This window comes from Suillus paluster, assembly GCF_016628075.1.
Source record: "Suillus paluster strain FC165 chromosome Unknown EDB91scaffold_4, whole genome shotgun sequence".
In the NCBI taxonomy this organism is placed as follows: Eukaryota; Fungi; Basidiomycota; class Agaricomycetes; order Boletales; family Suillaceae; genus Suillus; species Suillus paluster.
In genome coordinates, this window is record NW_024537564.1 from 509,647 (window position 1) to 532,910 (window position 23,264).

Here is a 23,264-nt window from a genome sequence, read left to right on the forward strand (position 1 = left end):
AATGCATGCTCGTCACTCCTTCACATTCATCCTATTTGAACAGCTTTCTGTCACCTAGTGTCAGGAACTGCATTCCTAAATACCCATTTTGGTTAACTGGGGCCCCCTCCACCGATCAAATGCCGTCCCTAGCTGTAGAGACTGCTGTAGAGAAGCAAGCGCTTGGGCGCTATGTTGCGAAGAGGCTAGCTCTGATTACGATGGGTAAATGGGCGCATCTACCACCTCTTTAAAAGCCCTTTCCTCATGACAGCCATACATTGCACGGCGTGTACTTTTCTTCAGTTGGATTGTCACACCTTACATTCGCAGATCCAGGTATCTCCTTCGACATGAGATTCCCCTCCTAAACATCAAACTCGCAGCAACATCCAGATATTACCCGCTGCTTCTGACGTGCTGCTCGCCACCTCGCAGGACGCCACGTGGTCATCTCGACACAGACTAACTGATGAATCTCTCGCTTGTCAATCCGATGGATGAGGGATAGGTGATCTGGTAATTTGGGCAATTTTCTGACAATAATATACTTTTGCTAGGCAAATATTGAATAACGAAATTTAACTCGCCAGTCTTCTCCGTACAACATGCTTGGGGGCCGGAGAGGTTTCGTTGATTCAGCGGGTAGATTGTGTGGTCCGGTTCTGGATATTTCGGTGACACAGCACCCCTTCTGGCAAGCACCTCAGAATTCATCGATTTTGCAGTGCGCTCATCGTCGCCCTGCGCGATTCCTGATGCAATACGCTTACCACCGTGACTGGCATAAGTTATCCCGGACGGTAGCTCACTGTTAATGTTCATGAGCGACGGAATACTTGCGGGTGTTTGTCTTTCGCGATATCAGAGGCCCTAATTCAGGGACAGTCTATTGTGCGCCTACTGCTCTACTGGCATTCAGACAAACTAACGACTGAAGCACAAATGATCACTATCAAGCTCCTCTGGAAAAGTTCAACCATCTACAACGAGGTACTGCGTCAATCTGGGCACCAATCTAGGCACATGGCGAGCATACAGCGCCTCAAGGAAGCTGACGATGCCACACAGCAAATGATGAAGGAAGAGTATCAACATTATTCAGATTGTAGACAGGCGTCATCCACATATCAATAAGGGGAAGCCGTTTCATGAGGTGGGCGCCTCGAATCTTACTGACATGACGAACAACTAGTCAAGCGCTTCCGCGACTTTCTCGATCTTCCAATCACTTGAACCTCAAAGCCAATGACAACACCGTCAATTCCGTTCCTGTATTTCAGAGTGCACGAAAATCACGAAGAATGTTCACGTGGTGAGGCAAACATCATGTGGTCATTCTAGAGCTGCGCTTATATATCTCGTGGCAGCGAGCCTCCGGGACGGAGAGAACAGATCTACAAGTGAGAAGTGCGACACAAAGTGGCGTGTTTTGTGCGGACAGAACCATGTATGTTGTTGGTATATAGTGACAGTACAAGAGAAGTCCGGGGGTAAGCCTACGTTTACTATATAACTGTGCTGCATGCAATCTCGAACTGTAAGCAGATTGCGGACAGTTCAAGAATCAGCGAGATTTGGACAACGAGTAAAACTCATTCCTGATCACTTCGTTGACTCTCTCCGTTGATGGACGCTCCTGAGCATCAGTAGACCAACACTGCTCAATAATATGCCAATACTGGTCAGGCAGTGCAGGATAACGAGATCGGGAAGGCTTTTCCGACTTGGCTATGCATAGGATGATGGCGGCGTCATTCGTGAGGTGATAATGGGGGATTTTGTTAGTGAGGACCTAAAAGCAGAGCAAATGATGTTGTTGAAAAGTTGAATGTTGCTAGAGTTACCATATACTTACCTGTAACATGATACCACCGGACGAATAGATGTCGCTCTGCTCGCTTGGCCGTGCTGGAGAACCATCCTCCCGCTCCCCAAGCAGCTCAGGAGCAATCCATCGCAAGTTCCCTTTGAGCGTGGAAGTCCATGAAGCCTGAGAGGCGCTTATAATGTCGGAATACATCAAGGAAAGACCAAAGTCAGCAACACACGCAGTACCATCACTACGGATGAGCACATTGGGCTAGAGCTCACAATTCAATTAAATTGAAACTATCAAGAAATGCTGAACCCACCCCATTGAAGTCTCCATGGATGATACTGTTTGCATGAACTGCAAGCAATATTGATGACTCCAGATCCAGCATTAATACTACCTAGCACGTACGATATTGCAGACCAACTATGATATCTCTGAGCTAAGATTGCCATGAATTTCAGGTCGTTGTTTACATGAAACGCAAGGGAGAACTTACGATCTGGAATCGTCTAACAAGAGTAAGAATGGCACCCTTACGTTCCAAATAGGCCGTCAGATTTCCATTCTCCGCCCAAGGACTGACTATGGCTATAAATGGGCCAAAGCCAGATGTATAACCGTAAACAGGCAGAATATTTGCATGCTTGAGGCTGGCACATATTCTGAGTTCACGCTGTGTCCTCTGCAACCTCTGGCATAAGTAATAGATACAGACCTTGGTCGGGTCACCCACCTTGACCTTTTTCTTCTTTGCTGCGCCAAGTTGATCTGCAGCGTACACCTGCAACGATTTCACTGCGACCTACCCAATTATCACCTTTAGATAGATGGACAAACAAAACATTGCAAACGAACTTTGACCGGTCTCCGATTTATGATATAGGTACATTTCCAGATCTCCCCGAACCCGCCACGAGCAACGGGATAATCTTCATCCTTGGTGATGTATCTTGAGAGGTCTTGGAGCATCGCCTCAGGGGAGAAATTACTAGACTCTTCAATACAAACGGGGAGAACTGTGTCCGTGTGGGAAGCAGAGGTAATGAGTTCTTGGGGGCGAGGGGGTAAATAATGTGGCTGTGAGTCAATTGAAATGCAAGCCCGCATTAAAATAGCCGGTGGGCGGCGCGTAGTGTGTTAATGGAATGGCATAGATGAGTAGAAGAATCACGTACGTTGCGTAGATCAGCAATGTCAAGTGCACTGGTCTACAGAATGTTAGTGCACGGATGGATATATTTATGCGGGTGAATGCATACATGAGACTGAACTTCTTGTGCAGGCCTGATGCTTGCAAGAATGTCGGGTGGAGTGTCGCATATGGAGATCTCGGTATCAAGCCAGGTCGTGTAAGCCAGTTGGCGTGAGTCGGGTGAGAGGATAATATGGTCGGGATTCTGGACGTAAAATGAGGCGAAGAGCTGGCGGGACTTAAAGGCCCAGAGCTTGATGGTGTTGTCGTAGGAAGTGCTAGCGAGGAGAGGACAATCGAGTGAAAGTGTTAGACCATAGATGATATCGGTGTGCCCTTCGAAGGGGACTCCAACAGTCTCCAGCGACGACGGGTCGAATTCATAGATCGTCCTGGCGTCATCATCCGTGAAACTAAATGCGGCTACAATGGATTTGTCTTTGCTTGTCCAGAAGACTGGTGCGTATGTCAAGGGTCCCCGGCCGAATGACCCTACACTGACATCCAATGTTTATGTTTCGACATTCCACACCTCAAGGCGCCTTCCCACATGTGACTTGACTGCGAGCTTTTTCGAATCTTGCGAGAATCGAACTGCGCCTATGTCATCGTTACTTTTTAATGGACCACCCATGAGTTTGCCACTGTCCAAGCTCCATATCCGTGCTGTACCATCCCGTGAGCCGCTCGCCAGCAGGGTGCTGTCCACAGAGATATCGGTGCAGCTGATCCACCGCGAGTGACCTTGAAATGTTTTCATGATCCCCGTCTCGATATTGTGGGCTTTAAGCTCCCCACGAATGTCATTTCCACCAGCAGTATTGGTGACGACCCAACGGCCATCACTTGATACCGCCACCGCCCATACTCCCTGCGGACAAACATACCGCAGTTAACCAATCTCCTTACCCCCCTGCAGGTCCCACCGCCGAGTGGTCTTATCCCGAGATCCGCTGATTATGATTCCCTTTGTGACCGCGCCCGAGTCGAGGGAGAGAGATCGGAAGGTAGTGGCAATCGGAACTGCAAGAAAACACGTCGAGTCAACTTTGAGATAGAGAGACATACATCTAGGGGGTCACGAGGCTTATCATTGTGAATGGGAAGACCTACGTTCGTGCGGGAAAAGGAAAAGAATTTGTGGAGGTAGCAGAGGAAAGCAGGTTGCCGTGGACGCATTGTAGGCCGAGGTCTTAGCAGGCAGACATGGGATATCGTAGGCGTCAATGGATTATATTATGGTGCATAATAAGACATATTGCGTCGGACTGCGATAATAGCATCAATAGAGTGGCGTAGACCAGCAAAATATGGGACGCATACACTATGTAGATCAGGTGGAGCGTCACATATATGGATCTTGTTGTCACTCCGGATGGTGTAAGCCAGTTTGCCTGAGTTGCTAGGTGAGAAGATAACGCAGAAGGGTTTCCGAGCGCCGAACGAGCTGAGGAGCTGACGGGGCTCGAAGGTCCAGAGCTTGATGGTATTTTCGTCAGAAGTGCTAGCGAGGAGAACACAATCAAATGAGAGTGTCAGATGGCGAACAAGACTAGCGTGCCCTTCGAAAGGAGATCCGACGGTCTCCAGCGTTGACACATCGAATTCATATATTGTCATGGGATCGCACTCTGAATTGGAAGTCTCGAGCTTGAAGCTAACCGCGGCTACGATGTTGCCTTGCGTTGTCCAGAATACTGGCGCATTTGTTACTTCCCCACCAATACGTTTCCCCATTCTGACATCCAAGGTCTGTGTTTCGACATCCCACACCTCAAGGTGCTTCCCCACAATTAAAAAGACTGTAAGTTTCTTCGAGTTTAACGAAAATCGAACTGCGCCCACCATATAAGCACCATTAAATGGACCAGCAACGAGTTTGCCAATGGCGAGGCTCCATATCTGTACTGTGAAATCATCTGCCCCGCTCGCCAGCAGCGTGCTGTCCACAGAGATATCAATGCAGGTGATCCGCCTTGAGTGGCCTTCAAATATTCTCCGGATACCCGTCTCAACCTCGCAGACTTTGAGCTCCCCGGAATCCGCATCTCCACTAGCAGTGACAACCCATCGACCATCTCTTGATACCGTCACCGCAAATACTTGCTGCCCCAAACATCACGCGCCTCCTGAATCTCCTTCCCTGTTTCTAGGTCCCAGCGACGAGCGGTCTGATCCTATGGTCTACTGATCATTCGCCTGCCGTCCGGAAAGTAATATATGGATGGAATCCTATCTTCGTGACCATCCAAGGTCAACACAAGCGTCAATATCGATTTATTTGCTGTTGCAGCGGGCTGCGTTGATCTAGAAGCCGTGGCTCGTGTTTTCGCCAGCGAAGTTGGCAGAGATGCGTAAGGTTTGGACTTGTTCCAAGCACCATTAGTGAGTTTTCTTGCATGCTGTGGCCTCACGTAATGTCGAAGATGCCTAACTCGTCAAGACTCGGAACTTTGCTTGCCGAAGGCGATCGTCAGTCCATCAGCGCTGAAAATTCAGATGGTTTTGACGTTACCAAGAGGCCAGCAACTTGAAGCAGGGTTTATTTGCGGTGCATCTGCCAGTGCCACTCCTTATATATCGTAACACGCCCCTTCTGCATGACAGCTGTGCATCGCACAGCGTTTATTTTTACCGTATCAGATCGGCCTTTCCCTGTGTAATTCATTGTGTTGATCGTGTGGTGATCAATAGACGCTCTGCATGAATACAGGATCTGAGAACACCAAGGGCGGCAAGGTGGCACAGGATGGTGATACGCGCTAGAGAATAATCAATACCAGTTAACGATGACTGAAGACCAAAATTTATACTTAGGTTCCGAAGAGGGAGCTTTGCACTACACTGTGTTACAGGATGCATGGCGAGAACTCCGGGACTCTATGGAACATGCAGTAGCTGAGGAGGGAGATGGAGATGCACACAACGCAGCGAGTACTGAGAAGTGAGTACCGCCAGCGCAGAGACGTGCTGATACCTCATGAAAGCTCACAGTGCGCACGCAGCTCGAGGCCCAGCTCGTAAAATACAGAGGTATTCCACAGAACCTAAGAGGAGGTCCGCGCACATTCGAATAGATACAACGGGTTGCGTTGTTGGATGCAACTCTGCAGATGCAAAACAAATGTATGCGATGGGCAACAACCATGGAAAGTAAACATGTCAGCGAAACCAATTTAGAAGCAGCCACACAACAGGCCCTTTCCATGCACTCCGGTATCGATCTGCGCTCCTGCGGATGATGTTTGTGAATTGGGGTCCGGAACATAGTCTTCATCACGTATCAAGTCATCGTCAATATGGCTGGGAGCACCTGCTGCAGCATGGCGCTGAAAACGAGTGGATGAGACCTCGAATACGGCTATAAAATCATTTGAGCGCACCAAATCACCCCACGCAAGAGGGACATCAATAATAGGTGGCCGAGCCTGACCTGCACGAACGGGCCACCAGGTGAATATGCGGTGTAGGCCAGCACTGGAGGCGGTGCCAGAGGATAAAGTGGTGGGCGGCTCTGTCGGTCGAGACTGACAAGATGTGAGTAGATAATTGGAAACTAGAGGAGTAGACACTCACATTCTCGCGGGGATCCTTATGTGAATGCCCCCGAGTCGATGCCTGCGCCAATAAAAAGCGATTGGAAGGTAGGGCCAATGTAACAGGGAACTACAAGGAGACACGTCAAGTCAGCTGCGGAGCAAACAGGTACAAGAGACATACATCCAGAAGATTACGAGGCTGATCATTCAGAACAGGAGGAACTGCGTTTATGCGGGATTCGGAAGAATGAAGGAGTTTGCGGAGGTAGCGAAGGAAAGCTGATTGGTGTGGGTCTACTGTAGACAGCTGTCTTTGCGGACGGGGGCCGGGACGTCTGACAGACGGTGTCGCTGGATTACGACGCACAGCATGACGCGTCGCGTCGGACTGCAATAATGGGATCAACAGAATGGTGTAGATGAGTAGGGATCACTTGCATTGAGTAGATTAGCGAGGCGTGGATCTTTAGGTGTACTGGCCTGCACGACAATGTTAGTGCACAAACAGATAAATCTATGCGAGTGAATGCATACGTTAGCTTTCTGTGCACAGATGCTAGCAAGAATTTCGGGTGGAGTGTCGCATATATGAATCTTGTTGCCAGTATAGGTGGTGTAAGCCAATTGGCGTGAATCGGGTGAGAGGACAATGCGGTTTGGACTCTGACCGTAGATCGGGTGGTTTGGATTCTGACCGTGGAACGATGCGAGGAGCTGGCGGGACTCGAAGGCCCAGAGTTTGATGGTGTTGTCGTTTGAAGCGCTAGCGAGGAGAGCACAATCGAATGAAAGTGCGAGACCTGTGATGGTCGTTTTGTGCCCTTCGAAGGGAGCTCTGACAGTCTCCAGCGTAGACGCGTCAAATTCATAGATCGTCTTGGCGTCCGAGTCATCCGTGAAACTGAAAGCGGCTACGATGGTTTTGTCTTTCGTTGTCCAGAATATGGGCGCAAATGTCACTCCCCCGGAGTGACTTTTACCAACTGAGACATCCAGTTCCTGTGCCTCGACATCCCACACATCAAGGCACTTTGCCACAATTGAGCTGGCGACTGCAAGTTTCTTCGAGTCTTGCGAGAATCGAACTGCGCCTGTCGTAGCTAGAATAAAACCACTCTTGAATGGACCAGCCACGAGTTTGCCAGTGTGCAAGCTCCATATTCGCACTCCATGATCATCCGACCCGCTCGCCAGTAGCGTGCTGTCCATGGAGATATCGATGCAGGTAATCCTCTTTGAGTGACCTTGAAATGTCTTCACGATGCCCGTCTCAACTTCATAGGCTTTGAGCTCCCCGTGATCGTCATCTCCACCAGCAGTGACAACCCATTGCCCATCCCTAGATACCGCCACCACCCGTACATCCTGCTCACAAAAATGCCGCGCTTCCTCAATCTCCTTACCAGCCTGCAGGTCCCATCGCCGAACGGTCTTGTCCAAGGATCCGCTGATTATTTGCTTGCCATCCGGAAAGTAGGATATGGACGGAACATTGTCTTTGTGACCCTCTAGGGTCAACACGGGTGTCAGAATTGATTTCTTTGCTGCTGCAGCGGGCTGTATCGATCTGGAAGCCATGGCCGGTGTCTCTGCCAGCGAGGTTAACAAGTACGGGCAACTTTTTATTAGTAAGTGTTCGAAGTATCGTTGGTGAGGTCTCTTCGTGTGTTGATAGTATGGCCTGACGTGGATAGTGTCAAAGGTGGTACAACTTCGCCTGCAGTCTGTGCAGAAGCTAATCGTCTGATTATCGTCAGTTCAGCAGTGCTGAATGTTCAGATCGTTTGATGTTACCAAGAGTCTAGCAACTTGGGGAAGGGGCGAGGGATCTGCCTGATTGAATATGTGCGCGTCTGACGCTCCTTCCTTCTTGTAAGTATACGTATGAGAGTATCTGCTAACACGCCCCTTCTGCATGGCAGCTGTGCATAACTTTTACTACTTTAAACCACTTCGGAGTCCATTTCCATTCTGGAGTCCTTGAGTCCCAATCGAGTCCTGTAGAGTATACGTATTACCAACGAGCGCCAGTCTAATCGCCGTTTGCGGCGTATGTTGCAACATCAGCTCAGGCATCCTTCTGCAATTGCTGTTTTCACTGGGTAACATATGACCGCAGTTACATCATGATCCATGACATCGTACATTTTGCAATCTCCAATCCAAGAATGTCTTTTCCGCACCAGACTTCTCCTCCCAAGTCTAGAACTCAGAATAACAAACTCGCAGCAGCGTCCACATTCCCACCCGCCGCATCCAACATACTAACCGCCACCTCTCTCGACACACCAAGCCCCATAATCAGCTCGATCGCAGATTCAGGGTGTCGTGATTGCGCTGCAGCAGGACGCGTCGGTGCACGCGGCGTAGGCGCCGATCCCAGCGTGTTTCCTCCACCTGGGAACGACGGCCCACTAGTCCCAACGTTTCCACCAGCACTCGTTTGTGCAGGTTGCGCTGCGCTACTTGAAGAGCCTGACGTGGATGCACTTGGATCTTCCACGCCCGAATCGATCATCCGTGCTTGCTCGGGGAGCTCGTGTTCAGAGAGGAAGCGGACTTCGCGACCTTGGATACGTAGCACAGATTTTTCAAGGTCGATGCATGCTTGGTGCGCCTTCAGCATATCGAGCCCGAGAAGAAGATCTACATCGCGACCCTTGAGTGTATGTGAGCTTCTCATTCGGGGAAGATACCTGGGAATAGAAAGGAAAGTAGACTGACCTCCATTATCGTGAATGAACACGGCAAATATAAGTCTGCAAGTCGCAGCTGTGCACTATGTACGCGCCCTAGAATCTTCGCAGTCCCCACTCCACGTGCGATGCCTGCAAAGCGCCCGTCAATGAGACGCATTATCCTGTCATACGTCAGTTTTCATCTAGGGACAGATGAAAAGCAACGGACCCGCATGCTTCTGCGCATCCGGGGCTCACTACACAAGTCAAGTCAGCGAGACACACAGGGTGGGGAAGGAGACACACTGATTGTCTGCTGTGCTCCGCTGTCCACGAACGCCTTCACGGGATGTGAGTTCACCTCCACCGGCACGCTGTCCTCCATAAACACATCTACACTCTCAGGTCAGACAAAGACTCACTAAAGCATCGTCACCCGCCCAAACGCTTCCGGGGAATATTCAAGTGCATGCTCCATATTCTCCATGACTGCTTGCTGACGAATAGCCTCTTCAATACGACGCTGCGCCTCCACGTCGAATGGGTCAGCATTAAGAGCTGTGATCTCCCGCTGTCTGTCAAGCTCAGCTTGTTGTCCACGGTCGCGATGCTGTCGCAGGAGCTCTGCGAAACGTGTGGGGTTGGATTGAGCGGCGGCGGCTATTTCTGGTTGTGTCTGAATGATGGATGCTCAGCGAGAACTAAGCGATGGAAGAAGTGATAGTGGTGCACCTCTTGTAATTGTCTCATAAGTTGCGGATCTCCAAGCACTTGCAGTCTCATCATCTCTGCATCTTGTTCTATGGGTCTGTGAAGGGTCATCAATATGTACATACAAGGTATGCCCCGAACATGATATAGTGCTCACCTGCCTTGAGGTCCGGGGACGTTGACACGCCTGCGCAAGAGTAGCATAGCGTGCTCCCCCACACCAAGCGCCTGGATGGTTGCCTTGGGGTCCGTAAGTTCACGCCCGTTATGGGAGATGCTTTGTTCGCTGGGGGGTATACTTGACTGTTTGATCCAGCGACATAGAGAGTGCCGCGTGGGAGATCGTACGAGCAGAGTAATGTAGAGCAGGTAAAGAGGAGGGCATAGGTTAAGTGCTGGATGGAATTGGGACAGATGCAAGTGGCTCACCTCTGCCTCTAGCAGAGCCATCACGTTCTCAAGCTCCATGTCGGGGTCGATGTCTACAGCATATGACTGGCCTAAATCCGTCACGAACGTCAACTGCATCGTTGCGTTCGCTGTCTACCAGTATATGTGGCTCGAAACCAGTATGAAAGGGTGAGCTAGAGCTTAGAGTCTCGAGGGAGTCGAATTTATGGGTAATACGGTGAATGATGATCAAGAGAGAAAGCAGTGAACGTGACTGATGATCGACTCGCAGAGGGCCACAACCTTGGCGCTTTATCTCAGCTCAAGCGCCTTTGTATTCTGAAAATGCTATCCTGATGCGCAAGCACCTAGTAAGCATGGTCATCGCGGACGAGAACACGCTCGAATGATGTAGAAGCAAAGCACGCTGAATGCGTCAGCTCTGACGTGTCGGTCTGATCTAGGTTGATAAACCCCGAGTATTAGAAATTGATACATGATAAGAGCGATAGTGATACAGATTCCTTAGAACGAAGCTCATCAATAGAAAATAATAAAATGGACTATGGTTAAGTCTACTGAGAAGGAGATATGTTACAACCGCACCCCACGTACGAACCTACTTCTTGCAATTGCAGACCTATGAAGGACAATTCCTCATGAGCGCTATACAAGAAACGCGCATGGAACACTTACAGACGGGACCCTGCCCCCGCAGGGACATTTGACATCAATGCGCTCTCTAACGCCGACGCTGAAAAGCTTGTATCTACAACAATATTAACACTAATGGGGAGACTGAAGATCAAAGGAAAACACACCACTTATGTCACTGAAGCTCGATGCTGAGCTCCCATGACTGCTCTCCTGCTCGCTGAGCCCTGCGAGTGGTGCATAACGCATGTGCGATAGCCCCCGTGCATTCCGCGTCGACACTGTTGGTGGGCTGCTCGACTTGCTCGTAGAGAGGTGCCGGGCCATTGGAGACTGGGATTCAGGCGGGGGAGAAGGGATCGAGGGGATCGAACCCTGCGGAGAAGATGCACTTGAGACAGACGCGCTGTGATCACGGTTCCGCTCTTCGCGTCTGAAGCCCTCATCGTTGCGTCTGAAGCCTATAATGTCATCGCCCTCGCGACCAGCGCGGGATATAGGCACTGGCGCACGCCCACGGATCACATCCCGGGCCTTGCCCTTCTCAGGGGAAAGTGGCGAGCTGACAAGGCCGAGAGCCTCGCTCGTCATCATGCGCTGCAGACTTGCAAGCTTGCGTGAAAGAGCTTCATCTTCCTCCGCCGCACGGTCCGCTTCTTCTTCCTTGGCTGCCTGCTCATCCTCAGAGTCGCTCTCATCGGATGAAAACGGAGAGGGCAAGCGCAGGGGTCTCTTAGGTTGAGCTCCCTGAAGAGTAGACGTTGATGAGGAAGATGCCTTCTTGGACGATTGGGCGGAGTTATGTTGGGTGAGAGAGTTAAGCCGTGCACGGACGCCGAGAGGTGTTGCCAGCCTGGAAGAGGAGAGTCTACGGGCGCTGTTGAGGGAGCCGACGCGTGCAGCAGGGATCTTAATCGAGAGGGGGCGCTCTGGGAGGACGGGTGTAACCTCTGTGGACTTGGTGGGGGGCTGGTTCAGTTGATGACCAGCGTGGAAGCCTTGCAGCCCCCGGAGGTCATCTTCGTATCTAGCCTGGGCGCGGTAGAGTAGATACGGAAGCGGTACTTCAAGATGTGCTGCGAGGCCTTTCCCTGTTGGTAATTGGGTATAGGTTCTTTGTCTATATCAACTGGGTGGGCTACTCACAATCCGTACCACCGTTATCGCTCGTCCGAGAGAGTGCGATAACCTCCCATAGAATATTAGCCTTCTCTGTGTTCCATTCAATCTGCGTAAAATATGCTGGTTTAGCCTAGAGCTAAGAGAACTGCTACGATCCCAGATACGCACATGGGGAGGATCGGGGAGCGGGTGGTCAGGACGGTTGTAAGGGAGCTGCACAACGACACGAATACGTGGCGGCTGAGGCATAGTGCAGCTCAAATTGTAGCTAGGAGGCTAGAGAAAATGATGGCCTTGCTGTGGGCTGTTAAGTAGTATGCGCGCTCGTTGATACTAGACGCGACGAAAGCCTTGGTTACCAAATTCGGACATTGACCTCCTTTCATTTTCATTCGTCCACCTCAACAGGGTTAGACTATCAAACCGCAGCATCAAACTTTTTCATATCTAGTTATCATGGCACCCAAACTCGAAGTCGAGGACGACGAAGAGAGACAGCAAAGAATCGGTAAGCAAGTCCGTCTCGTCCCTATATCTGGCTTACTGTCATCTAGGCAACCTCCTCGAGCAATTGAACAGCTCTTCACCCTCTAGGAATACATCCAATGCTGTTCCTCCCGCATTTGACTTTGGCGAGCGAAAAACGTTTGCGGTGGACCCACCAAGCGAATGTACGTCGTCTTTCTTCACATTTGCCTCTTTATTACCCTCCTCAAAACTAACCATGGGTTTGTTTCGATGGACAGTACTCACACGCGTCCGGGACTTCCTCCCCCGCCTCAAAGCAGAGAACGATACGCTTGCACAGCGCATCCGGGATAACCCATCCAGCGTAGACATCGAGAACATCGAAGAAGACGCAGAGCAGTATATCGAAATGGCAAGTCCCCGCCCCTAATTTCCAAAGCACATAAAAGCTTACGATACATCTACAGAACCTCGGCCTGGGCGTCTTAGAGACGCGGCCCAAGGACTCAGACTCCAATTCCTTTTCCAGCTCTCAGTCAGATGATGACGATTCCGAGAGCGCCTCAGAAGAAGATTCGTCTTCTTCGTCGTTGTCCTCACCCGACTCGTCCTCTTCAGAATCAGACTCAGAATCGGACTCAGACTCGGATTCGGGCAACAGTTCAAACTCGTCGATGCACATAAAAGCTATTGCCTCCCGCCCTATCAAGCCCATCCCACGGCGTGTCCCGGGGTCTGATATCGATATGCTTCCTGATCCACCTTCTGCCGGCTGATAGATACTCAGCACACGGGGATAACCATTGCTGATCCGACCCCCATCGCATCAGCAATCTCTTGAGGTCAACTTCGGCGATTCATAAAAGCCCGTTTCGTCGTTCGACAATCCTATCGCCTATCTTTCATGTTCGGAACTTAAAACGGATCGCCGAATACCTTGTAAAAATATACGCAGTGCAAGAAGATCAAGAAGAGCTGCGATGATACATTCAGTCCCAGAGGAATGTCGTATAGTAAGCCAATACATGACATATGTAGAGTGAGCGAACGTGCTACATCTACATCTACATGGTCTATCAAAAAAAGTACTTGCGTCGTACATTACTAGAGATCCAAAATACTAACAAAAAAGACATTACAGTAAATTCACAATCCTACCCCTGTTATCTACCCTTCCCCTCGCTCAAGTTCGACATGAACGACGACCAAAAATCGTTGTCAAGGAAAATGTCCGAATTCATGAAGTAATTTGGGTCGTTGATTGGGAACGACGGGAATGACTGCGGGGTATGCGAGTACAGCTGTTCCGCGGGGTACCCTGAGGGCGCAGCGGGTGCTGAAACACGCTCTCGGAAGTCGCGTGCGGCTGTGTCGAAATGCTCGAGTAACGGCCGGTTGAACTCTCGCGAATCTGCCTCTGATTTCTCCGATGAGCGCCGCCGGAAACTCAACACGCCAGCCTCGATGACTCGAGCACATTTTGCGGGAACATGGTCCGGAGCTGCGCTCACCTGTCGCATGCGATCGATCGTCCGAGCCAGGATGCTGTCACTAGACCCAGGAAGCTGCTCGCCGGCGTTTTCCATCACGGACCACTTGCTGAGGATGACGAAGAATGTTGCGAGGGTGAGCATTGAGAAGAAATTATCTGGTGCAGCGCTGAGGAGCATGAGCTCAGGTCGTGATAGTGCAGTGATGAGGATGCCTTCAGATAGGACAAGTGCATGGTGACCCCAACTCCGTGCGAGGTTGATTCCATTGTGCTCTGCGACGAGGAACCAAGGGTTTTGCTGGTCACACTTGGAAATCACAATCTTCGTTTCCATCAGGGCATGTACCAGGACCAGCAACCGGCAGGACTGATAGTAGACTTGCAACATCGTGAAGAAGAAGACCTCGTGCTCTGCTAAGACTGGCGTCAGGGTTCAGACTTAAGCTTTCAAAGGCGGAGGACGTGGTGTTCATACCTGGGAGTGGATAGATAAGGCGTTCGATCACGTCCATTCGCATCAAGAAGTTGAGCACTTCTTTGTAGAAGACGCCGATTTCCTCTGCTGAACGGAGGCGTATGGAGAGTCCGTATTGCGTGGCGGCAAACATTTGGGAGATTAAAGTGAGACGCATATCGCGACCAGCCCCGATCGTTGCGACCGACGTTGTATCGATGGCGTCATGTATAAGACTATCGCAATCCGATATGGGGCTGCGCCCTGTACCCACACAAAGCCTATAAATTCATCAGCTGGGGGCACCAAGTAGATTACAGCTATACAAACATTGACTCAACATTGTTCAATGCGAACCACTACAGTCAGAAGTTCAGCTTAATCGATTGAGAGTCAGTTGGGACGTACAAGGCGTGCTTTGTCAATAGCTTCCATCAGCTCTTCGCTAGGAAGTTCATTCGGTTTTTTCTGCCTCCGGAGAGTTTTAGAATATACCATGGCCTCGCTGAGACGGAGGTTCATTGCCATGCTGACGGCGGTCGACGCAATTAATCGACCGTCGCGCGACTCCTTTGTCGTTGGATCCCCTATGGGTTCCCATAACGAAAGTACGAGCACGGCGTGTATTGCATCCGTAGATGGCAAGGGGTGATAAGCCTGTTTGAAGATGTACTCGTCTGCCAGACGGTATAGCTGAGGAGAGACTACCGAGCGTGTCGAAGGTCCGAGATGTCGTGATGCAACGCAGCACTGGGCAAGTTTGAGAAGTGGTCCTTCTGGTTGCTGACTAGGCTGTAGATTGAGCCACGGAGCGTAACGTTCCTCGAAACTGTGACAAAATGAGTTGCCTCATAGGGAATAGGCTGTCAAGACTTACATTTCGGTCAGATAATTTATCTGCTCCCGCCCAAGAATATGGAGCAATGCCTGATCCACCTTACTCCGTGAGGAGTCATCAATCGAACCTGCACGAGTAAGCGCCTGCATAGCCAACATAGGCACCATGGTACCGTCGAAGCCACCAGGGAGTTTTAAAAATCCCCACGGCTTGTGGCGCTCAGGCAGTAAGCGTTCAGGGTCTAGAAGGTCAACCTCTTCCTCTTGGGGCTGAGATCTGTGAAATGGCGGGAGGGTGTTGGAGCTAGAGTCCCAATTCCTTGAATAACTGGGACCTGGATGCGCGCGAGAGTCGTCCATTGGTATATCATGGGATTTTTGGGAAATAGGGACGGACTGACGCCGGTCCTCGCGCATGGAACGGATGTCCGGTGTGTGTGCAGGGCGGGAGGAAGGCCCTGCCCGATCATTCGACGGAGCGCCATTTTCTTCGAAGGAGCAAGGGAGGGTGAGGACTTTACATCGATGGCACTGAGCGCCCGAGTTGTCTCCGTCAAGCATTTCGCAGCGTGTTTTATGCTTCCTGCATGATAAGCAAGCCTGAGCTGCCTTTGCACGCTTGGCAGGCGCAGTCCTGGGGCTATGCGCCCTTTTGCTGCCTGTAGAAACTGTAGTCTGTTCTCCTGCATCAGAAACTCCCATTTTTGATGAGCTGCTTCGAAGCGTGAATTTTCTTCGCAGCTGACCACAGGTTGATGTTACCTGGTACTGAAGGTGAAGGATAAAGACAAGTTTATGTGTTTCGAATGATTATGGCGTGGGCCGTGTTATGTCACTGTGCTGACTATAGGCGTTGAAGCGGCACGGCATGAGCCGCAGGCGCCGAAAAGGGACACTAATAAGTTGTAGTCTAGTACGTACTATTGCTTGCCGGTCTATGCTCCCGCTCCACATGAACGTTCGCCTTACCTTTCATGGGTTTAACGATGCTGGTATGGTGCTTCAAATTTTCCAACGAGTAAAAGACGACTTTCATGGGCTATCATCCAATGTAGATCAATTTGATCGGTTAGTCTGCTTCGTCAGATCATTCCAGAGTTCGGCGGATCTAATCCATTTGTTCTTCCAGGCGTCTTCTTCTAGTGGCTCTAAATCAGGCACGACGTGAAACTTGGTGTCTTGACTTCACTCGGATTTTCAAAGACCACAAACTGAGATCCTAATCATATGGTAAATGCAGGACCATACAAGTCTCCCATCTTCAAGCTCAATGTTTGATTGACTACCTCTAATCTCGGCTTCGACAGCCCAGCTTTGTGACTGTGTGATTATTCATTTATGATTCATGAAGGCAGGTTTGAGGTATTTTTGTTGGTTGTATTTTTATCTATGAGAAGCGGTCAGGCACCTTCCGACCTTCGTGGATTTTTACAGTCGAGCGCATAGATGGCACATGCCAAATGAGTATGGCTTCTTCTACTCCCAACAGTTATCGGATCTTCAATGAGAAGCACATTTAGCTCGTGCTTTCAACTTGTAGCAACTGAGCTGTCAAACACAGCCGCGAGGCCTGGCTCGCAACCCTTTTCGAGGTTAAGCTTCATACACAATGCCACATCAGCCTCATGGTCGGTTCAAAGTAAGCACAGTATTTTTGCGAAGAACAGAAACTAACGATCACTAAAAAAAATTACAGCCGACTCGGACTTCCAAGCGGATGAAAGATGGTCTCGTTAAAAATCAAGCTTGCTCAGCACAATGACATGTACTCGCCACGCATCCGCAAACCATCTGTATAAGTACCCTGGGTCTGTTTCGAGGCGATGATCGAGTAATATCAGGGTCATGTTGAACCTCATTCCCATACAGCCTTTTCTTGGACGGCGCACCGCGGAAGACAGGGTCATCATCTCATGAGACAGCCAGATATACTATGAACCAGATATGCACCATGGCCGCCCGTGCCTATTGGTTACAATGAATACTCGGTACGGGCTTTGCAGTCGACTTACTTTCGACACGTGCACGGAATTTGTCGTACACTTGAACTGGGAGGGCACGATTTTAGCCGCTAGTACGATGGTTCGGCTGCATTAGGGCTGTCGGGCATACCGACTATGAGCCATCCGATAATAAATGCTCGAATACGTGCGGATCCAGAGTTTCTGGACATGTCTTCAAGTTCACATGTGTTCATGTCGACACGCTCAAACTTCCCGAGACACATTGCAATCCGTATCTGCCTCGTAATGTCGTCTTTTACCCGCCGTATCATGAAATGTTACTCTTGATACACCCGCCCCCTGCAGCTCTAGAATCTCGCCCTATTTTTCACAGATCTTTCACACATCCTCATCAAACAGGAATCCAAATTACTGGGAATTTTCACGCGCCGTGCTTCCACGAACAGACCACAAGGGAACTAGTGGTGGGAATCTGCCAGTTGAAGACTTCTAATCTATTGAGTCCAACATTGGTCCGTCGACATGACATGACAGCGTATACAGCCTCATTCACCGTAATGTACAACCCTCATCTACATGTGTCTAACATGTCAATTTTCCCGTGAGCATAAGTATCCTACCAAGAGGACATTCGCCATGCTACCTGTCTGTCAATGCAAGCTACATGGTATGTACAGTACACTTGCTCATAACGCATAATTATGAAAAATCAAAACAAATTCCTAAAAAAATATCTTTTGGCACACAAATCAATCCACTGACAACAATATGTGGACCAGATGTATGGCTACTGATGGATCGCTTTGTCTGCCAAAATTTATTGTGTTCTGATTTGTTATTAATTATTATGCGTTATGCGTTATGAGCAAGTGTACTGTATGTATATTGCAATTGTAACTTGTCAGTCCGGAAGCATGATAGGCCGCGGACTTCAAAATTTATGCCGGCTTTCACACCGGCACCCTTCGCAGACTTGGGGTTCTCAAATCGTGTGCAAGACTCAGTTAGTAGACTCTAGCTTTGGAGCCCATCGCCACTGCTATGGATAACGAAGTCTCTGAACAAGACACTCAGTCAACTGACGCTGCAACTGAGCTAAGGGACTTCATCGCGAAATTGATGCAACGATCTGACCTCGAATCTGTCGCTTCTGAGATCGACGGTAAGATCTAAGGCGACCAACTTATTCGATGGGTGTCCTCATCATTGCAGTTCTTCAGTCCATATATGGAGACCATGCCATTGGTCTATACCATTCTTCGCCCGGAAGCCCAAAAAATAATCCCAGTCCCTCATCTAGTGCTTCAGAGGCCATTCGTTATAAGGTTTCACTCAAGTGAGTGTGTCCTTGCAATTCCCGATTTTTGTTCCGACACCTACCCCGGAAGTCTTCCATCTCATGAAGATATCTTAATACGTATCTTGGTCTCAATTCCCCCAGCATATCCTGCCTCAAGCCCCCCTCAACTGCAGCTGCTTTCTCGATATATCGGCGCTTTTGGCGTCGACTCCTCGCTTTTCGGATCTATATTGCGTACGTTCATATCTGTCTCAGGAGTGGAATGGACGCCGGAAAGTGTGTGTGTTTTTGACGGACTACAAAATGTGCTGGAGCGATGCGAAGTGTGGTATGAAGACAAAATAAGCAGAGAGACGGCTGGAGAACTACTCAGGGAGGATGCACTTACCCGCAACCACGTCGTGGTCGAATCTGAAGAGCCTCTTGCACTATCATCAGTGACTGTTGACCAAAATAATCAAGTATCTTTCGACGCTGCTTTACCGGAAGATATCAAAATCGTCGAAGCTGAACCCATCGTGGATAGAAAGAGCGTCTTTATTGGCCGTGCATGTCGAATATCTCATCCATCGCAGGTGTTGTACAGAATTTACGGCAGACTGATATTTGGCTGACCGACTGTGCGCAAGGTACCACTCATTTTGAACAATATAATGTCAGACCGACATGTATCCCGCGCTGCTCACCCCATCATCAACGCTTGGCGTTGCCAGGTTGGTAGCGTGCTCCACCAAGGTATGCATCGCAATTCTTTTTTCCGAAAATACGGGATTGATATTTGTTAGATAACGATGACGATGGGGAAACTGCAGCAGGTAGTCGACTAGCCCACTTACTCTCCATCTTGGTGCGTACGGCGATGTCAACTCCTACATAGATCATAATTTCGGATTTGCGATACAGGAGATCAATAACGTTCTCGTTGTTGTGACGCGGTGGTTTGGTGGAATCCACCTAGGTCCTGATCGTTTCAAGCACATTAATCATGCTGCCCGCAATGCACTAGAACTCGGCGGCTTCTTAGAGCAAACGGATGAATCAAAAGGTGGTGGACGAAACGCAGGGAAGGGGCGAAAACGATAACACGATTTCAATCATTCTAAATACCGCTGTGCTTGGCACACTTACCGCATTTTTACAACGAATGACTTCTAGACATATTATCACACACGAATAATGTCATCTTGGGTAGTGACATTCGGCCAGCTGGTACAGATAATGTTTTCGGCGCTGCCCAATGCAAAAGCGGTTGCAGCATTTCGATAAGGGCCGAATGCGTTTGATTCTGAACAAATTCACTGCCACTCGAGCAATGGAGATCTTGGAATAGAGGAAATCGCTGTCATCCCGAGTTGTACCTTACAATGTACATTCGGTAACAGGCTTTTATGCCAGTGTCACTCGGAGCAAAGTTTTCGTCCCGTTACCCTGAGCATAGATAGTGAAGAGAAGTGCAAGAACACCTCGGTATGAAGTACGTACAGATGAGGCTTTTGGTGTGCACTGCCAGCTTTCTGTCCCTCACAGGGCTATCAATGCTCAATACTTTTCTCCTGGATGGACCCAAGGGCAACTTGCCCATCCCGAGCGAAAGTTCCTCACCAGTACGCGTCTCACATCCCTCATCCACCCCTGCAACACAATATATGGGCTAGGGAAGATGTCGTTTGTGGACAGCCTTGTGACTGAAGGGCCTCTGGCCGCCGTATACTCTCTCACTGATCACTGAGTACGGAGCTTGACATGCTTGCGAACTTCCTTCCACGAGAGATATGTCCGGAGACGGATGACCTTGCCACGGTCGTGGCGAATGAGGAAGATGAGGTCTTCTATGGTGATGTAGCGGACACGTTCGCGTGGAGGCGGCTTGCAGCATCTAGGGCACAACGCATCGCACGTGAATCAGCCATCCTCAAAATCATGGTTGCATATGTACCATCCGACCGCGTAGAATAATCAACGAGCATTCGAATATTACGCGGCACCGAATTGCCTTACTCTGCACTCTGTGAGTTGGCCCTTGTGCCCCGTGAGCCTTATTCTTCTCTCCGCAGACAGTGGCAGCCTGCCTCATCAGGAATATCTTCGATGCGGTTTCTGGGGACAAAAGTGGGGGCACTACCCAGCACCGATCGCAATCAGACTCAAGTTACTGATAGATGTATGAAAACATGAGCGTACGAATAAGAGAGAGGCGAAGCGCTGAGTTGCCATGAGAGGTGTCAGAGCCTAGATAGATAGCCACGGGGCACAGTAGGACTTGAGATCCTAGTAGAACGTTAGTCTCGATCTCGTCAATGATGTCTTCGATGATGGGTGTCTTCGATGAAAGGGAGGAAGTAGCTATGGAACTCCATGGTACTGCTCATCCTTCGCATCGAAATCAAGTTCCTGCTGAGAAATGTGTAAAAATATGTCAATATACGCAGAATCCGAGAGACAGACGCACGACGAAGCATTCCTAGCTAAGCGGGTCTTCAAAGTGGTCGGACGCAAACAATTCATTGGATGGCTCAGGGGCATCCTGACCATCTCTGTAGTCTGCCCCATTCCCGAGTCCAAGCGCATAGTGAGGAGCGCGTATCGACAGCCCAGTTATTATCAGTGGGGTGAGGGGAATGTCTGCACTCACGGCCACTCAGCGTAGAAGTAGAAAGAGCTATCACATTGCCACGTTGTACGAGAAGACATCACAAACGGTGGCTACACTGGCGCTCGTTGCTCTAGAGGGCTTCAGAGATGATTGATGCTCCAACGACCGAAATAATGGTCATGGTTGTGGGCACGCTCCCGGCAAGCGGGCCAGAATATTTCAAAGTGCGGGTATGGAGCTTAGGCACCCGGTTGATCCAAAACTCGCAGTCGAATCAAATGTGTCGAGGTGCCTTTCAGGTTGCTCCCAGATGTAGGGATCACCTATAGAGCCACCGAAAATCACACATTAGGATGCGAGAATCCGCATTTGAGCTTGAGGTAGTTGCTAGTAACACTCACATAATATACATGTCCATGCTAAAAACAAGTTGTGCAAGATCACTCTTTCGCTGCAAGAAGCTTCTGAAGTCTTTCGAGTTCCTTTTCTTTTTCTATCAAGATGCTTCGCCACTTCTCCTGCTCTTTGACAATCTTGCCCTTCGCTTCTTCCAACCTGTCGGCCTCCTCTTTCTCCATGGCACTGGTGAACTCCGGTACGCCACCCTTTAGACTCGCTTCCAGTGACGCAGGGTTAGACGAGTGAAAGGGAATGGGCTTCTTGGTTGAACTCGTTTTCGGGAGTTGCGTTGGTGGATGTGCTGTGAGAAGAGTAAGGAAATTTTGGAATGGATCTGTAAAGACAATCTCGTCGTATTGCCAGCTATGCACAGGCCCAAACTTTGCAGCGTTCTCGGGAGACGGAATTTCAGGCTCTGCGGGAACTGAAGATGCATTGGGCAAAGGGTAGGTAATTGACCAAGGATGTAATTTGAGGTGGTGGTATAGCGTGGTGGCTTTCTCGCCAGACTCTGCTACAAACGTGATGCGGATTTGAATCTCAAACTCTCCCCAACTGAGAAACGCGTCAACCTTTGTGTCGCATGTATTTGGAAAATGCGTACCCAGTTTCTGATACCTCAAATGGAGGCTTATCGATGTCTATAGGCGCGGTGAGCAACTGCAGAAAACATCAGAATGAGACTTCACTTCTGGTTGGATTTGGATATGTATCGTGCAATTTGAAGGTGACTCTTTTTATGAAGTATCCTAAATCGTCTGCACCACCGACAACATCAGAGTCTGGTGCGCTCGTGGCGCTGCGAACTGCGACTGTCCACCGATGAGTGTGGTCGGGATAGTGAGAAGTTTCCCGTTCAGCAGGAGTAAGGACTGTTGCAGTGTTGCCATATATTATCGGTCTATGTATCGTGACACCCTGGACATTGCGGAAAACAGTGAGCGGGCCAGGAGCTATAAAACTAAAAGTATAGTAAACATACTCGGACACGGACGCGATCAGCCATGATCAAAGGATGGGTTCGGGAGAGTTCGGCAAACACCGTTCGGACTCCGCCGTATTTCCTCCCTCATTCAACGTCGTACCCGACAAAATACAATCCAACCTCCAACTAACTACCATGATTGACGCTGTGGTCTTTCGTGAGCAACTAGGTCATATATTTTCGAGCGTTGTTTTCTCATTCTTGTCCAAAAATTTCAGGCCCAAACCACGTTCCTGAGAGGCAGCGGGCTTACCAGGTAGCAGTCAACCACCCGGTTCGCGCGCATTTCATTGACCTTTATTTTCAGGCTTCACACTCGCCCGTTTACTATCGTCCACCCCGTTCAAGACTGTATCTTGGTAGGTGACATAGCAGCGCGGTGCGGTGTTTGTCTCATTCACCCGGACCACCGTCTAGGTACCTACTTCACTCTCTTCGGCGTGGGTATGTGTGGAACCGTGTATGGCATCTACCAGCTTACCATGGTAAGAGCTTAGCTGTGATTAACGGTCATTGTGAATAACACCGTTTCCAGGGCAAGCCGGTCAGGAATTAGTCTCACGGATAGATGCTCTATTCTTTCCCGACAGGAAAATGCTTGTTAGCTAGATTCATAATATAAGCATCCGCTTTCCAAGAAGTATCGCCACTGTAATGCCGATGCCTCAGTCAGCCTAAAGAGTCATAC

The 23,264-nt window shown here is 49.6% G+C and overlaps 8 protein-coding genes across 8 annotated transcripts; 3 read left to right on the plus strand and 5 right to left on the minus strand.

The window, feature by feature from the left end:
• Positions 1–1,059: 1,059 nt before the first annotated feature.
• Positions 1,060–2,767, minus strand: EDB91DRAFT_1292785 (kinase-like domain-containing protein; the record flags this gene model as incomplete). Its single annotated transcript, XM_041324870.1, has 6 exons — positions 1,060–1,774; positions 1,838–2,062; positions 2,115–2,195; positions 2,295–2,489; positions 2,514–2,600; positions 2,654–2,767. The coding sequence occupies 6 exons, from the start codon at positions 2,765–2,767 to the stop codon at positions 1,547–1,549; spliced, it is 930 nt and encodes a 309-aa protein (XP_041182525.1). The 3' UTR covers positions 1,060–1,546.
• Positions 2,768–6,471: 3,704 nt separating this feature from the next.
• On the minus strand, positions 6,472–8,550 carry EDB91DRAFT_516547 (quinon protein alcohol dehydrogenase-like superfamily). Its single transcript, XM_041327547.1, has 5 exons — positions 8,324–8,550; positions 7,064–8,272; positions 6,968–7,009; positions 6,567–6,917; positions 6,472–6,517 (listed from the first exon to the last, which is right to left on the minus strand). Exons 1-4 carry the CDS (start codon positions 8,444–8,446, stop codon positions 6,672–6,674), a joined length of 1,620 nt encoding a protein of 539 aa, XP_041182526.1. The 5' UTR covers positions 8,447–8,550; the 3' UTR covers positions 6,472–6,517; positions 6,567–6,671.
• Positions 8,551–10,767: 2,217 nt separating this feature from the next.
• On the minus strand, positions 10,768–12,433 carry EDB91DRAFT_1102598 (uncharacterized protein). Its single transcript, XM_041317287.1, has 5 exons — positions 12,253–12,433; positions 12,109–12,190; positions 11,130–12,053; positions 11,005–11,077; positions 10,768–10,948 (listed from the first exon to the last, which is right to left on the minus strand). Exons 1-5 carry the CDS (start codon positions 12,331–12,333, stop codon positions 10,903–10,905), a joined length of 1,206 nt encoding a protein of 401 aa, XP_041182527.1. The 5' UTR covers positions 12,334–12,433; the 3' UTR covers positions 10,768–10,902.
• Positions 12,434–12,457: 24 nt separating this feature from the next.
• EDB91DRAFT_516602 (uncharacterized protein) lies at positions 12,458–13,522 on the plus strand. The gene is made up of 4 exons (XM_041327548.1): positions 12,458–12,592; positions 12,639–12,755; positions 12,831–12,964; positions 13,020–13,522. The coding sequence occupies exons 1-4, from the start codon at positions 12,541–12,543 to the stop codon at positions 13,326–13,328; spliced, it is 612 nt and encodes a 203-aa protein (XP_041182528.1). The 5' UTR covers positions 12,458–12,540; the 3' UTR covers positions 13,329–13,522.
• A 193-nt stretch (positions 13,523–13,715) lies between these two features.
• EDB91DRAFT_1243211 (uncharacterized protein) lies at positions 13,716–16,037 on the minus strand (the record flags this gene model as incomplete). The annotated part of the gene is made up of 5 exons (XM_041322265.1): positions 13,716–14,464; positions 14,520–14,779; positions 14,829–14,857; positions 14,907–15,327; positions 15,376–16,037. 5 exons carry the CDS (start codon positions 16,035–16,037, stop codon positions 13,716–13,718), a joined length of 2,121 nt encoding a protein of 706 aa, XP_041182529.1.
• Positions 16,038–18,252: 2,215 nt separating this feature from the next.
• On the plus strand, positions 18,253–19,985 carry EDB91DRAFT_1102605 (uncharacterized protein). The gene is made up of 6 exons (XM_041317288.1): positions 18,253–18,461; positions 18,512–18,635; positions 18,688–19,174; positions 19,229–19,334; positions 19,385–19,446; positions 19,503–19,985. The coding sequence occupies exons 1-6, from the start codon at positions 18,341–18,343 to the stop codon at positions 19,680–19,682; spliced, it is 1,080 nt and encodes a 359-aa protein (XP_041182530.1). The 5' UTR covers positions 18,253–18,340; the 3' UTR covers positions 19,683–19,985.
• Positions 19,986–21,632: 1,647 nt separating this feature from the next.
• EDB91DRAFT_1243213 (yeats family protein) lies at positions 21,633–22,597 on the minus strand (the record flags this gene model as incomplete). The annotated part of the gene is made up of 4 exons (XM_041322266.1): positions 21,633–22,146; positions 22,196–22,232; positions 22,281–22,509; positions 22,574–22,597. 4 exons carry the CDS (start codon positions 22,595–22,597, stop codon positions 21,633–21,635), a joined length of 804 nt encoding a protein of 267 aa, XP_041182531.1.
• Positions 22,598–22,620: 23 nt separating this feature from the next.
• EDB91DRAFT_516683 (uncharacterized protein) lies at positions 22,621–23,217 on the plus strand. Its single transcript, XM_041327549.1, has 5 exons — positions 22,621–22,733; positions 22,795–22,832; positions 22,884–22,935; positions 22,994–23,061; positions 23,112–23,217. Exons 1-5 carry the CDS (start codon positions 22,712–22,714, stop codon positions 23,130–23,132), a joined length of 201 nt encoding a protein of 66 aa, XP_041182532.1. The 5' UTR covers positions 22,621–22,711; the 3' UTR covers positions 23,133–23,217.
• Positions 23,218–23,264: the final 47 nt, after the last annotated feature.